General features: G+C 34.2%; 2 protein-coding genes across 2 annotated transcripts; both read left to right on the top strand.

Annotated features, from left to right (window-relative positions):
- The first annotated feature begins 227 nt into the window (after positions 1 to 227).
- On the top strand, positions 228 to 2,730 carry LOC127942981 (pro-glucagon-like). Its single transcript, XM_052539045.1, has 5 exons — positions 228 to 378; positions 457 to 580; positions 750 to 872; positions 2,123 to 2,266; positions 2,384 to 2,730. Exons 2-5 carry the CDS (start codon positions 492 to 494, stop codon positions 2,406 to 2,408), a joined length of 381 nt encoding a protein of 126 aa, XP_052395005.1. The 5' UTR covers positions 228 to 378; positions 457 to 491; the 3' UTR covers positions 2,409 to 2,730.
- Positions 2,731 to 3,660: 930 nt separating this feature from the next.
- LOC127942978 (ethanolamine-phosphate cytidylyltransferase) lies at positions 3,661 to 11,561 on the top strand. Its single transcript, XM_052539042.1, has 13 exons — positions 3,661 to 3,910; positions 5,275 to 5,363; positions 5,457 to 5,618; positions 6,345 to 6,411; positions 6,513 to 6,597; positions 6,688 to 6,729; positions 7,186 to 7,324; positions 7,465 to 7,547; positions 7,978 to 8,055; positions 8,945 to 9,010; positions 9,770 to 9,835; positions 9,918 to 10,006; positions 10,103 to 11,561. The coding sequence occupies exons 1-13, from the start codon at positions 3,798 to 3,800 to the stop codon at positions 10,215 to 10,217; spliced, it is 1,194 nt and encodes a 397-aa protein (XP_052395002.1). The 5' UTR covers positions 3,661 to 3,797; the 3' UTR covers positions 10,218 to 11,561.
- Positions 11,562 to 14,186: the final 2,625 nt, after the last annotated feature.

Raw genomic sequence — 14,186 nt, 5'->3', positions numbered from 1 at the left:
GCTGGACATGAAAAGTCAATTTCTCATGTTCTCGTGGACAGAATATCCATTTCCTCATGATTTTTTTTTGTCTACAGTAGCACGCATTATTTTTCTCTCCGTTTATTTGCGAAATCCTCATCCTGCTGTCTCACACCTCCAGGACGGCTCTTATCTGGAGGCACTTTGGCACATCTCTCTTTAAGCAAACATGAATGGTTTCATCCAGAGTGTGTAATGGACTGACACTAATGGATCTGAACGCAAACGTACGTGTGTGTGTGGGCTGCCGAGATGGGACGGCCCACCTGGACCGACTATATAAGAACCGGACGATTGAGAAGAGGCCACGAAACCGACAGGAGAAGATCCAAACACACTCAACTCTTCCATCAACCGGTAAGTTGAAAGCGCTCTTTTTGAGGCTTTGTAGATGCTCGGTCGGTTTCAAAAGTGTTGGTTCTCTCGTTTTTTCAGGACGTGTGTGATCAGAACTGGAAGAAGCTGTCGAAATGAAAGGCGTCCAATGTCTTGCTGGTCTTCTTCTGTTCATCTATGTTCAAAACAGCATCTGTGTCCCACTGCAGGATGACAGCACAAGGTTGGAGAAATGGCCTTTTACGGCGTTTTATAGTCTGTTTCTGAGCAATAAAGTGCTTAAACATGAAATCTTCACTTTATAGCTGTTTGAAGGCTTTTTGTTTGGGGATGTAGGTTTCGTTTTGTTCGGTTTATGTTATGTAACACTCATATATCATCTGGTCGTGCAGCACAGAGACAGTAGAAAGTCTTCCGGCGAGGGGTAAGAGACATTCTGAGGGAACTTTCTCCAATGACTACAACAGGAGAGCACAAGACTTTGTTCAGCGGCTCATGACCTCAAGGAGAAACGGGTATGTACAATTACAGTACGAGATCAATAAAAAAATAAATAAAAAGGTAAAAATGATCCAACGTTTACAATTCAAATAAAAAAGGCCACCATTACTTTTTATAGAATGCATGTAAAATGTCTCAAATAGCTTAAAAACTAATTTTGAATAAAACTAAATATATGATAAATATAAAACATATATTGTATATATTTTCTAAAATAAAAATAGTTATAAATCCTAAATTATTTTTGTATATGGAAACCTATAATATGTTACAGAACATGTTTTCACATTTATATAATTTATTTATTGATAAAATATATACTGACATTATATAAATACATTTTCTGTTAGTTTGTTAAGTATATACTTTTGTTATGTATGTGTTTTTAATCATTTCTATATAATATTCTAATATTAATCTATTATATAATATAATATTCTAATATAATATTCAATATGTAACATATTACATCATTATATATACACAAACTTATTATTAAAAAATACAATATAGCTTGAAAAAAAAATTGAATTTTTAATGTCTAAAAGTAATATATACAATATTATATTTTTTAAATTTTATGTTATGTTAATTGTTTTGTTTCATTATATATTATTTATAATATAAAATAAAACAATGATATGTGATAATTACATAACTAATATACGAATTGTATATATAAGGAGTATTTTTTATAAATAAAAAATACAATTCTTATAATTGTTTAATTGTTATATATATATATATATATATATATATATATATATATATAAATATATTTAAGAATTTTAAATATTTATGTGTGTGTAATAATATTGTAATTTATTTAAAGTCCTAACGCTAACAGACTTTTGCTATACTAACTTAAATGCAAACATTAAATCAAATCTTTTTCTGCCAGTGTCTCTTTTCTTACGCACCCTGTCCAACCTCACTGCCAAATGCTAATGCTAATAAATAGCACTAAAACCACGCTGGGTGCTTTTGGTAATCTTTCTCTGCTTACATCTCCTGCTTCTCTGCTGATCAAGCAAATACTTCAAAATCCTAACTGCAAAGATGCTAATTATGACCAAACATCCAAAAACCAATAATACAAACTTTCTCACAAACTGATTTTATCCCAGAAAATCCTACATGCGACATGCTAAAGCTAAACTTGATGTAGGCCTGCTAACTGCTTTTAAACCCATAATTAAGTGGTTTAAACTTTAAATAAGTGTCATGTACACACGCTAACACGTTGTTTATCGCATATTTGCAGTGTTGCAGACAACAGAGTCATTAATTTGGCGGGCAGGAGGCATGTAGATGGCAGTTTCACCAGTGACGTCAACAAGGTCTTGGACAGCATCGCTGCCAAAGAGTATTTACAATGGGTGATGAACTCCAAGACATCAGGGACAAGGTAATGGCTAACAACACAGATATGCTAGGCTATATGAATGTTATGAATGCTAAGCAGTACAAGAAGAAAATATGAGTGTATTTTGTTAAAGTTTTATGTGGTTTTTGTCTTTTCTAGTGGCAAGCGTGGTGGAAATCAATGAGGAACCAGTGGGCTTTCCTGTGAGAGCTAAAATTTGGATCCAGACAGGGGTTTGATCATCAAAATGAATGAAAGCCATATCGCTTACAGGCAAAATGGATGCAACTCTTGAAATCAAGTCATTTTATTGTATTTTTTTATTTAAAAAAAAAAAATTTGAGCGCTGTGGTTGTTATTTATTTTCCCTTAGAACATCATGTAAGTTATAAAAAAAAATAACAAGAAATGTTTTCTATAGATTTGAACTATTTTTTATGTGTGCGATAAAAACAAACTGTGGTGAATGCATTAACAATAAATAAACTTTTTCATATTCCACCGGAGTTTGTTGTTGTTGTATCTGTAGCGCCACCTAAAGGCTATCTGTAACAGTAAATGTATCTGAGAACAGTAAAAAATCTGAGATGAAAGAAAGAAAGAATATATGGAGATGTGAGAAAGAAAATAAGTTCAGAAAAAAAATATTATTACTGAAGTAAATTACCTTATAATAATTTTCTCTTTGTAATTGTTCATAAAACATTTAAGATGTAAGAAACAAAGAAAATATTTAAGAAAAAATTGAATTAGTAAAATAAATTACCTCAGTTTCAAGATAACATAAGAAAATATTTTGTTATTATTTTTGTTATATGTTGTTATTATTATTTTTGTTATTAAATATTTTTTATTTTAATTAATTAATTTCAAATATTTTGTGCAGCGTGTTAATAAAATAATAGTTACATTTCTGGAAAAGAGCAAGATTCCGACATTTTGTAAGGAAAAAAAGGCTTTCATCCATTTACTAATAGCCTACTTGATTTTTAGTTTTACTTTATTAATTTACTTAATAGGTATTTTTTGTATATTTTATTAACATCAATTATTATTATTACACTAATATCAGTTACGAAATATATTCCTAATAATGTAACATGTTAACTTTTTTATTTATTTGTAGTTGATTAGAAAAATATGATTTATCTTTAAGAAAAATAAGAATGAAAGAAAGAGAGAGAAACAATTGAAAAAAAGTTCAACTTTCTTGTGAAAACGGGATAATATTAATAGGCAAATACTATATTCTACAGATTGCAGCGTGCAACGAAAAGTTAACACTAATAATTTTAATAATAATTTAACAAATAAAGTTTTTACTTCTTTTTTATCATGGGAGTTTATCGTTTCTTCGCACTTGTTGCAAGAAAATCTCGCGACACTCTTCTGGCACTCCCTAAACCGAGGGGGCGGGGCAACGTAAGTACTCGTGCTGTTTGCGCGTTGCGTCATCGACGTTGCGCCGCTTACTACTTTCTCTGGGCTTCTGGAAGGACGGCTCTGCCGGTGTCATTCACATCAACACGGAGTGCTCCAGCCGTTTATAACGCTTGTTAGGGGACTTAAAACCATGATTAAGAATGGAAGCCATGCTGTGGAGGAGGAGGACAAGGTAGAGTCAAGCTGTTTGAGCCACAGCCAGGAGAAGAGGAAGCGGGTGATCCGGGTGTGGTGTGACGGCTGGTGAGTGACACCACAGTCAAAGTGTGCAGTATATCTCTACAGCATGCAAAAGCAGTAAGAGTTGCTTTAAACATGTTAGAATTCAACAAAAACGAAGTATAGTTGGCTTCACAGGGACAGGTTTCCGTGGTATTTTGACACTTACCATGGTACTGTATAAATATCAACAAAAAGTACTGTGTTTTCGTATCATCATGACAGTCTTTGAATAAAAAAAGTAGCTCACTTTATCGTGGTAATTTTAAATATACTTCGCTATTAAAATTCATGCATGGCAAACACATGCCTTTACTATGGTACTTTTCTGCCTTGATACTTAAAGATGGTCTTATTCATTGTTTTATCATTGTATTTAGTATAGTGGTGTCAGATGGCAATGCTTGATATTTCATTAAATGATCCTTAAATGATTATCATATTTAAGCATCATGGTGTTTATGTGGTACAGCATGGTATTTTGAAGAATACCATGCTATGTGTGTCAAAAAGCATGGTAAATATATTTGTACATGGTTAGGTATTTTGTATTTGTGCATATGTTTCTACGACATGTCCTAAAATCTAGTGCCTGATACTCTGGAACTTTTTGTTAGTGTAGTTAATAGGCTTGAAAGATGATCAGACATTTGATATTTCATAATTAGAAAGTGCATATTTTACAGTAATTAAATTACAACTGAAATAAAATATGTATTAGATGAAAAACGTAAAAAAATAAATAATTTGAAGTACTTGAAAAACTATTTAACTACTGAACATTAATTAAAGCTTTTAAAAAAAAAAAAAAAAGGACAAAATAAAAATCTTAAATTAAAATATATAAATAAAAGACACATAAAAATGTAATTTAAAAGCTAAATAAATGTAATATTAATAAATATTATAATAATATATGAATATATATGAACATACTGCAGTGGCGGTTCAAAGGTTTTTGAGTCATGTGATTTCTGTAAATTTATAGATGTGTCTAATACATGTGCTAATGGTTCACAGAGGCGCAGAATTGACAACCTTTATGCTTAAATCTGATATATTCCTCCAATTCATTTAACTGCAGCGTTCCTTTATGAGTGATGAAATGTAACTGCAGTTATAAATAACACATAGTGTTAAGTGTAGTGCTCAGCAAAGGATCATGGGAAATGGAATTGGAGATTATGTCCCCATGTAATCCCATTGGTCTGACTAATGATATTACTAGGGGTAAGGGCTCGTGTTGGTTAGATAACCCACCCGTCTCTAGTTACAGCTGTGTGTATGGATTTTAATTAAGCTGTTATAAAGCAGTTATTTATAACATCACCTGTGTGGTTTCTCTGAATCTGAATATACATATCTAAAGTCCACATCTGTCTTCACAGCTATGACATGGTGCACTACGGTCATTCTAACCAGTTACGACAGGCTAAGGCGATGGGAGATTATCTCGTAGTAGGAGTACATACGGACGGTATGCTTCACAAGTCAAATTTCAGACATTCACACTGTAATGCTATAATACATAAACTGAGAAATGGTCAAATATTTTCTCTTGTACATTCAGAGGAAATAGCCAAGCACAAGGGGCCTCCGGTCTTCACGCAGGCCGAGCGATATAAAATGATACGGGCCATAAAGTGGGTGGATGAGATCGTGGAGGGGGCGCCGTATGTTACGACACTGGAGACGCTGGACAAGTACAACTGTGATTTCTGCGTGCACGGAGGTAAAAGCATCCTTTAGACACTTATAGACAATATAGCAGTCCGAAATCATGTTAATGTATTTAAAGTTGTCATAATTTAGTCTTTTGTGGAATTTTATTTATTTGAAGTACGCTTATTTTTTTTTTATCCAAAATGGTTATGATGCAGTTTTCCATAATCATTTTCATCCTGTTTGATTCTTTAAATTGAACATCCTATATTTATTACTGTTCCTTTAAGAGGTCTATACCTAAATTATGTTATGATTGAACCTTTTCGCTCATAAAACACACACTGGTTAATGTCAGGTTAATGTCAGTACAATCATATCTACTGTATTTCGTTGCCTTGTACCGACACGTGCAATGACAATAAAGTTGAATCTAATGTAATAAGCGTTATGTGTAAATATAATATTAACATGACCTGATAATTTGTTAATGAATATTAACATTTACGGCCATCTGTTTATGTGCTAATGATTGTGATGCCATAATCATGATGATTGTGAAACGACATGTTTTTTACCGTTAATTTTGCGTAAATGATCTTGGTGTTTAAAAACCTAAAAATAAAATAACTTACGTTTTTTTTTTTTTTTACCTGACATAGTTAAAATTTGACCAAAATTGATTTGAATCTGAAAAAAAAAAATCAATAATATAGTATCAATAATAATAAAAATAATAATTAAAAATAATAATAATAAAAATTAGAATTTCAATCATTTAATTTTATGTTGCTAGATGATATCACATTGACCGTGGATGGAAAGGATACATACGATGAAGTGAAGAGAATGGGTCGATACAGGTAAAGTCCAGTGGGCCTAGGACATATACCTGTGGCACACCACTGAATTTTGTCTCAAGGGTGTGTGTAATGGTTGCTGTATGTGTCTTTTTCATCAACAGGGAATGTAAACGTACACAGGGAGTGTCTACGACAGACCTAGTGGGTCGTATGCTGCTGTTAACAAAGTCACATCACAGTAATGTTGTGAGTATACTTTGTTTATTGTGTGTGTAGATATGTGTTATGTGAAGTCTTTTTGTTAGTCCTTAATTCATATTCCTCCCTTTCTCTCAGGATAATGCATCCTACCAGCTCCACACAGATAACTTTGGGAAAGTGAGTTGATCTGCTCATGTCCAGATTAATATTTTAATGAAATTGTAATCTGCTGTCATATGAAGGTTTGACCACTAGAGGTCAGGGAATACTTATAAACCATAAAGACAACATAAAATGTAAATGTTATTATTTTTTATTTTATGTTATATATTTTTAACCAAACCTTATAATCTAATTAAATACTGATGGATAAAATTAAATCTTATGCAACATTATTTCCATCTTTATATTTACTCTGCTTGGAAATGTCCATATTACAGTAGTTAAATAGGTTAAGAATGCCATGTTTTTTTTTTTTTTTTTTTTTTTTTTTAATTCCGGTTGGAGAACATACTGTACATAACTGGAATTGTTTTTATGTGGTGTGTGAGTAAAAAAACCTCATACCTAGCATTCATTTGAATATTGTGGCATTTGCAAATGCATAATTTCTCACGTATCCTTTCTCCTCAGGGCCCTAAAGGGCACAGCCCTTGGACTGGCGTCTCTCAGTTCCTTCAGACATCTCAGAAGATCATCCAGTTCGCCTCAGGAAAAGAACCACAGCCAGGGGACACAATTATTTATGTGGCCGGAGCTTTCGATCTCTTCCGTATCCTTTTAAAATCACGACACTCCACAATTAGCTTCTGAAAACATCCAGAAATCTGGAAAAGTCAGGATCAATTAAGTTGAACATTTTTCAGCCGCGGTTGTACATTTGTTTCGGCCTTGACTATCTGAACCCTATAGACATCGGTCATGTGGATTTCCTCGAGACGGTTCACAAACAAGCAGAGAAACCTTACGTCATTGTGGGACTGCACTTTGACCAGGTGTGTTTCATAAAAACTAACGCGCACAAACACTTTACGAGATTTTACAGACCTCTCCACCCTCCTGGTGCTGTTTTTAATTCTTGGGATAAACTTTGATCAGTAAGAGAACCTCATGCGAATCAGGAAAAAGGAAGTTCAAAGTTACAACCCCAGCATGACGACATGCAAACCTGTTTTACAGTTTTTGAACTTCTTTGCCTCAGGGGAAACATGTTTCCTAATATGCAAAAAATCATACACATTACAGATATGGTCACAACAGTGGAACTGTAGCAAATTGTATCACTACCACAAAACAAAAATGAAACAAAATGATAATTGCAAATAGTTTTAAAATTTGTGTGTGAATTATAGCAGTGTGTAATTTTAATGTTTAGTAAATGTTATTGTTGCGTTTATAAATTGTAGTTGTTTTATTGTTTTGTAGGAAGTGAACCGCTACAAAGGGAAGAACTACCCCATCATGAATATTCATGAGAGAACTTTGAGTGTGCTGGCATGCAGAGTAAGTGTAGAACTTCATCCTCCTCCAATGATTTCCCTGCGTTTCGCTTCAATTTGTGCCTAACTTACTGCTGCTTTTAATCATTTATTGGTAGATTCCATAAATAACCATCTCCTCCAATCTTTTGTCAACCATCTCCATACATTACTGCCACCTCCAGTCAGTTTTCTGGATTGTGCATAATTTGGCGTCTCCTCCAATCCCGTTTTATTATGTGGCACATTTCAAGTTGTTATTGTATTCCAGACACTTGTTTAAGAACAATGGGTCGTTGTATTCAGAGAGAGGGAGTAACATATTACAAAAAAGGGAGGATGGGGGGAAAAACTGGACAGGAACATTAAGAAACATCTCAAGGTCACCACAAGCAGTGATAAAGGTTCATTTGTACTGCATGCTTTTGAGGCTTCTATTAAAAATCTCACTCCTTGAGCTAATTCAAAACATATCCAAATTTACAAACCCTCTCGCTCATCCACAGCACACATACTCTCGTAGATCAGGCAAATACCAGCATACCTAAAGCATGATGTCACATTCAGACTGAGCCTCCATAGAGCTGCTAATATCAGAAGCATGCAGTGAAACTCCAGACCTCCCTCATGCTGTAATATCAGTGCTAACCGCACACGCATTTCTTTCTGATGAATGATGAGAGGTTTCATCTGGCTTTAAGATTTACAACTTTGACTGTTTTGGACAATTTTAGAATGTTTGAACCAAGAACGTTGGACTTGGGGAAATATAGAAGTTTCTGGAGAACAGTGAGATTGTTAAACATTTAGAACTTTGAGAACTTAAAGAATCTGTTGTAGAACTTTGGGTTCAGTTTGTAATCAGTCTTTCATTTAGGCCATGAATAACTGTCTTGTGGTTCCCTCGTCTGCAGTATGTGTCTGAGGTTGTGATCGGGGCTCCGTATGCAGTAGGAAAAGACCTTCTGGATCACTTTAAGGTACAGTACTGAAGCGTTTATTAAAGAGAATAAGAATGGAGTTTCGGTATAATCCGCTTCTAGACACGATTACACAATAAAAGGCTTTTGAGTGTGAAGAGAAGGTGGTTTGTGTGATTCACACAGTACGCTATTGAGACATAAAGCAGTGTGTGTGTGTGTGTGTGTGTTGTGTAAAGCTCTGGGACAGCAGCCAAACTCTGAGGCTTTAGTGACTGAACACTGTTTCAGCAATTCTGTCTTGTCCTGCTTCGGGAACAATCTAGAGATTTACTGCTCGCCTCTTTAACCCCAAAACCTCAGACAGTTCTGATGGGAAAAATACAAAGGATGCACAATATATTGGTGACATCATGTATTTGTAAAATAAATACAGGTTTGGTTATTAAAAGTTTATATAAAAGTTTTTTTTTTTTTTTTTTTTTACTTTTTTTTACGTCTTATCTCAACCAAGGTCATTATATTTAGTTAAAAAAACAAAAACATTTTGTTTAAATAAAATTAAATGTGAAAACTTTTTTTCAGCTAATTGAAATTTTGCAGTTTAATTTAGTTGAACTTATATTAACTAAAACTTAAAACTGAAACGAAAAAAAAAATTAATTAAAAAATTTGATGAAACGGCAAATATAAAAATTAAAACTCTTTCAAAACATGAATGAAAGCTGTAATATATCTCAGTGATATTAAATTAACACTGTCCATACCAGAATCTACATTCTCTTATCTATATCTGAACGTTCATGTGCCTGGCTGTAGGTGGATGTGGTGTGTCATGGGAAGACCGAAGTGTTTCCTGACACCGATGGGACAGACCCTTACACCGTGAGTAAAGTCTCCTAATATGCATCTCTGAACGATCTTTGCTTCCATAAAAACTGTTGTTACCCATTGTGTCTCTTCACAGGAGCCAAAGAAGAGAGGTATTTTCCGCATCCTGGACAGCGGCAACAATCTGTCCTCCGACGACATCGTGCAGAGAATCATTGGGAACAGGTTTGTGGCACAATACGAGCAAAACATGAAAGCATCGGCTCACTTGAAATGTTAGGAACATATGCAAATGAGCCGTGTCTCTCTTTGTCCTGGTAGGTTGCAGTTTGAAGCCAGGAACCAAAAGAAGGAAGCTAAAGAGATGGCCGTGATCAAGGCTTTGAAGAATAAAGCTGATTCGCTGAAGACCGAGACGGCTCTAACGAATAATTAAACAAAAATATACAAGCCAAACAAATCCAGGGCTTCGTAGTAGAACCAAAATTACCCCCAGACTGTTATAAAAACACCCTGAACAAACAAACGCCTGAGCTGAGGCTGCTTTTAAGTGGACTTGGAGAAACACAGACTTGTTTTTTGTATTGTACGACTCTTGTTTGACGACAGAATCACTTTGTTGTTTATGGAGAGTTTTTATGGTACCTATTAAATGGGTTTGGAAGACATTCTCCGTGGATTGGAGGAACATTGAGAAGCATTCAGCAAATACTTTTGCGTCATATAGAAACACTTGATGTTGACTATGATGGATTGCATAGCAGCTGTGTTAGTATGATTGTAAGCTTAATCTGATTTTATGTTTGTAATTTTTTTTTTTTTTATATTGTGTCATGGAAATATATCCAGTTCACATTTTACCCCAAAATCAAAAAGAAAAAGGAAAAAAAAAAATTCATAAAGAATTTTTCTATTTTTAGGACTATTATTATTTATTTATTTTTTTTGCATTGTGATTTATTACCATCCATATTCTCATTATTATTAACACATCTGGATTTTGGCAAGTTGGCTCTATCTATCAAAATAATGTCACAATGCAAAAAAAATAAAATAAAATGTAAATATTAAATCATAAAAAAAAAAAAATTGTGGTAAAATGTCGTCCTGGCCATTTTTACCTGGTTTTACCCTAGTTTCTTTTATTCTGATGGTACTGTTGAAATTTTACCTTTTTCATCATCATCGTTGGAAGTTTGCTGTGTGTCACGAAAAAAAAAAAATCTCTGAACAAATCTCATAGGTTTGTTTCAAATATAGTTTCATACGGTGTCCATAGTCACATATCTGTCATTTTGTTGAGATCAAAGAAACAACCAAAGACTTTGACCTCAGGTGATTGTTTGATGTTAGTGTAATGTCACAGTTTCATTCATTTGAACGTTTAACATAGATAATCTTTACAAACATCAGAGTCTAAACTAAAGTGATTGTCAACAGTCAAGCTTGCTTTGATCTCATATGTACTTTTATCTTGTTTTTATGCAGTTTGTCACCTGTTTTTGTTTTTAATGAATGTCAAAGCACCTTGCAATTGAAGCATGTTTTTGTTTTTAATATTTCCTGCACATGTATAGTGAATAGCTTTGAAAAAAACAGACACTAATTTAATGTTTCAACTGCAGAAATGTTGCGTGACCAATTCTGAATGTGGTGTTAACGTCTTCAGACAATCTTTAATTTATCATCCCACGATATCTCATCATAAACTGTAAATCATCAAAACGCTTCCATTAATTGCAAATTATATGCAATTATCACAATAAATATCAAAACAGGCCTTTTTGATTGTTATTTGAAAATTAATGCATTAAGCGCATTCAAATGTAATTACTGAACCTAATTTAGTCAATTTGAAGATTATCTTTCAGACTGAGAAATTTATAAGTACCTTGTTTATTTAACTTAAACTGAAAAAAGTTATATATATATATATATATATATATATATATATATATATATATATATATATATATATATATATATATATTTAGCTAGTTGTCAAGGCAGCATTTACAACTTACAGCAACTGTACAACTAAGCCTGTAAAAACTAAATAGACATACAATATAAAATACAAAAAATGACAAAAGCATCAAAACTACTAAAACTTTTTCTGAAATTAAAATGACAAATATTTTACATATTGACAAAAGCCGTAATAGTATGATACTAAATGAACATAAAGTAAAAACTTTCTAAACTGAATTTTACCGCAGGCTTGCATTTGTGTGGTCACTGATTGTACAAAGAAAATGTTAATGGTAATTAATAAAAAAAGTAATAATTATAAAGTTTTATTGTGCATATTTAAGCTGATGCTTGATGATTGTTTTTTTGACTGATTCCATGTTTAAGTTTTTGTTGATAAAAAACTAACTAATAATAATAATAATAATAATAATAATAATATTTCATTAAATGTATTTGACTGATTTCATATTTTATTGTTTATGAGGTATTTTATGGCATTTGTTGTTTGTTTATAGTTACTTTTAACGTTTTTATTTTATCATTTTGCTTGATTTTATTTTAAAACTTTGCATTAATTAATTTCTCTCCTACTTTATTTCAAAATACAGCTGCACATCACAGAAATAGATTATATTTTAAAGGATATTAAAATAGAAACCATTATTTTATATATTTTATTTTGATAATTTAGAATTATTACTGAAATACAACCTTTTTTAGTTTCAAACAGTTCAATGAACAATAATAAATGAAGTACCTGGAGCTGACAATGAAGTAAATGTATAATAATTAGCAAAGATGATTAATTTAGCGCTGTAAACGCGCGTGTGAGTGGCGGAGACGCGCCGCAGAGCGTCAGACGCGCGTGAGGACCAAACAGCAGAACGGTAGGAAACTTGACTCCTCTTATTATTTATCTTTTACTAAAGCGATTTATTTTTAGACACGTGATCTGAGTCTTTCATAGATTTGTAGAGGTATTAGAGTATAGAGTTATTAGAGAAATTGAGTTTTTTTTTTTTTTACATTCTTTGGTCGAAGTTTTCAGATCGGCACTTCGGAGTCTGTTCGCGACTAGGTTGATTCAGATCGGGACTTCGGAGCCTGTTCGCGACTCGGTTGATTCAGATCGGGACTTCGGAGCCTGTTCGCGACTCCGTTGATTCAGATCGGCACTTCGGAGCCTGTTCGCGACTCGGTTGATTCAGATCGGCACTTCGGAGCCTGTTCGCCACTCGGTTGATTCAGAACGGCACTTCGGAGCCTGTTCGCGACTCGGTTGATTCAGATCGGGACTTCGGAGCCTGTTCGCGACTCGGTTGATTCAGATCGGGACTTCGGATCATGTTCGCGACTCGGTTGATTCAGATCGGCACTTCGGAGCCTGTTCGCGACTCGGTTGATTCAGATCGGCACTTCGGAACATAGACATCATATAAGTAGACGCCCTATTGGCATAGACAGTAAAAGAAATGGACACAGCGACCCCATTGGAACTCAATTGAGACAAATGAAGCCCAGTTTTAGCGTTTTTTAGCACTTCCGTTTCTGACGCGCAGACTCAAACGAAGCTTGACGACGTCAGCAACCTGTCTGCCAGATGTAAATCTTCTAGTAGCTATGCATGCAAACTGCCATCGTTAATCTTGCAGAGACGGCGAGCTTGAGCGGGGAGTTCTTTGTCATGACTGAGCAGGAGTAAGTATTCTGATTAATTATTTTGTATAGTACTTTAAAATGTAACGCCAGTATGCCATATTAAGTTAATTGCCTGCGAGCTTCTCCTCCTGTCTGTACGGTAATGCGACAGAGAGCCGAGTGGTTATGACGCAATCGTTAGCCTATTTTTTACAAAAACTGTTTATACGGGGCCATAATGTAACATAGAAGGTAATGGAGCCCTTTATACATTGTCGTGTATCTTTAGAAATAAATAATGGACAAACAGAGTCTTTAAACGCCTCAGATGTAAAGTTATTCGCTGTCAAAGTGACGCCAAAATGAATGGGAGTCAATGGGAATGCTAACGCAAGTGAAGTTCTGCTAAAAGATGGCAGCCCCCGGCCGACTTCAACTTCCGGTCGAGTTCCTTGCCCCTTGCCTATTGGCCGCTGGGCGACGAGATTTGCGGCCGCCATCTTGAACCGGTCGTACTCCTAGTTTCGTTGCGTAGCAGCAGTTAAGATGCCAGAGCACTGTGCAGCATTTTCCTGTTCTAATCGGCGGAGCATCGCAAGTACGGCTCGGGATTACTTTTCACAAGTAAGATTTAACATTACTATTGTACTATTGATTGTAGTTTGTCCTTAAATCCAGAGAATTGAGAAGGGGCAAGGATCTTTGATAGTACTGTACTGAAATCGTAGCTAGCTAACATTAGTTAGACTATGTATCTCAACTCAAGTGTTTCTCACATAACTTACTATTACTA

This window comes from Carassius gibelio, chromosome A22, assembly GCF_023724105.1.
Source record: "Carassius gibelio isolate Cgi1373 ecotype wild population from Czech Republic chromosome A22, carGib1.2-hapl.c, whole genome shotgun sequence".
NCBI classification, from domain to species: domain Eukaryota; kingdom Metazoa; phylum Chordata; class Actinopteri; order Cypriniformes; family Cyprinidae; genus Carassius; species Carassius gibelio.
The sequence above is the reverse complement of the archived record's forward strand: the minus strand, read 5'-3'. Positions and strand labels throughout refer to the sequence as shown.

Coding starts and splice junctions, on each gene's coding strand:
- LOC127942978 (XM_052539042.1), top strand. CDS start 3,798: ATGATTAAGAATGGAAGCCATGCTGTGGAGGAGGAGGACAAGGTAGAG. Junction 3,911..5,274: donor CGGGTGTGGTGTGACGGCTG/GTGAGTGACACC, acceptor CTGTCTTCACAG/CTATGACATGGTGCACTACG. Junction 8,056..8,944: donor TGAGTGTGCTGGCATGCAGA/GTAAGTGTAGAA, acceptor CCTCGTCTGCAG/TATGTGTCTGAGGTTGTGAT.
- LOC127942981 (XM_052539045.1), top strand. CDS start 492: ATGAAAGGCGTCCAATGTCTTGCTGGTCTTCTTCTGTTCATCTATGTT. Junction 873..2,122: donor ATGACCTCAAGGAGAAACGG/GTATGTACAATT, acceptor GCATATTTGCAG/TGTTGCAGACAACAGAGTCA. Junction 2,267..2,383: donor TCCAAGACATCAGGGACAAG/GTAATGGCTAAC, acceptor TGTCTTTTCTAG/TGGCAAGCGTGGTGGAAATC.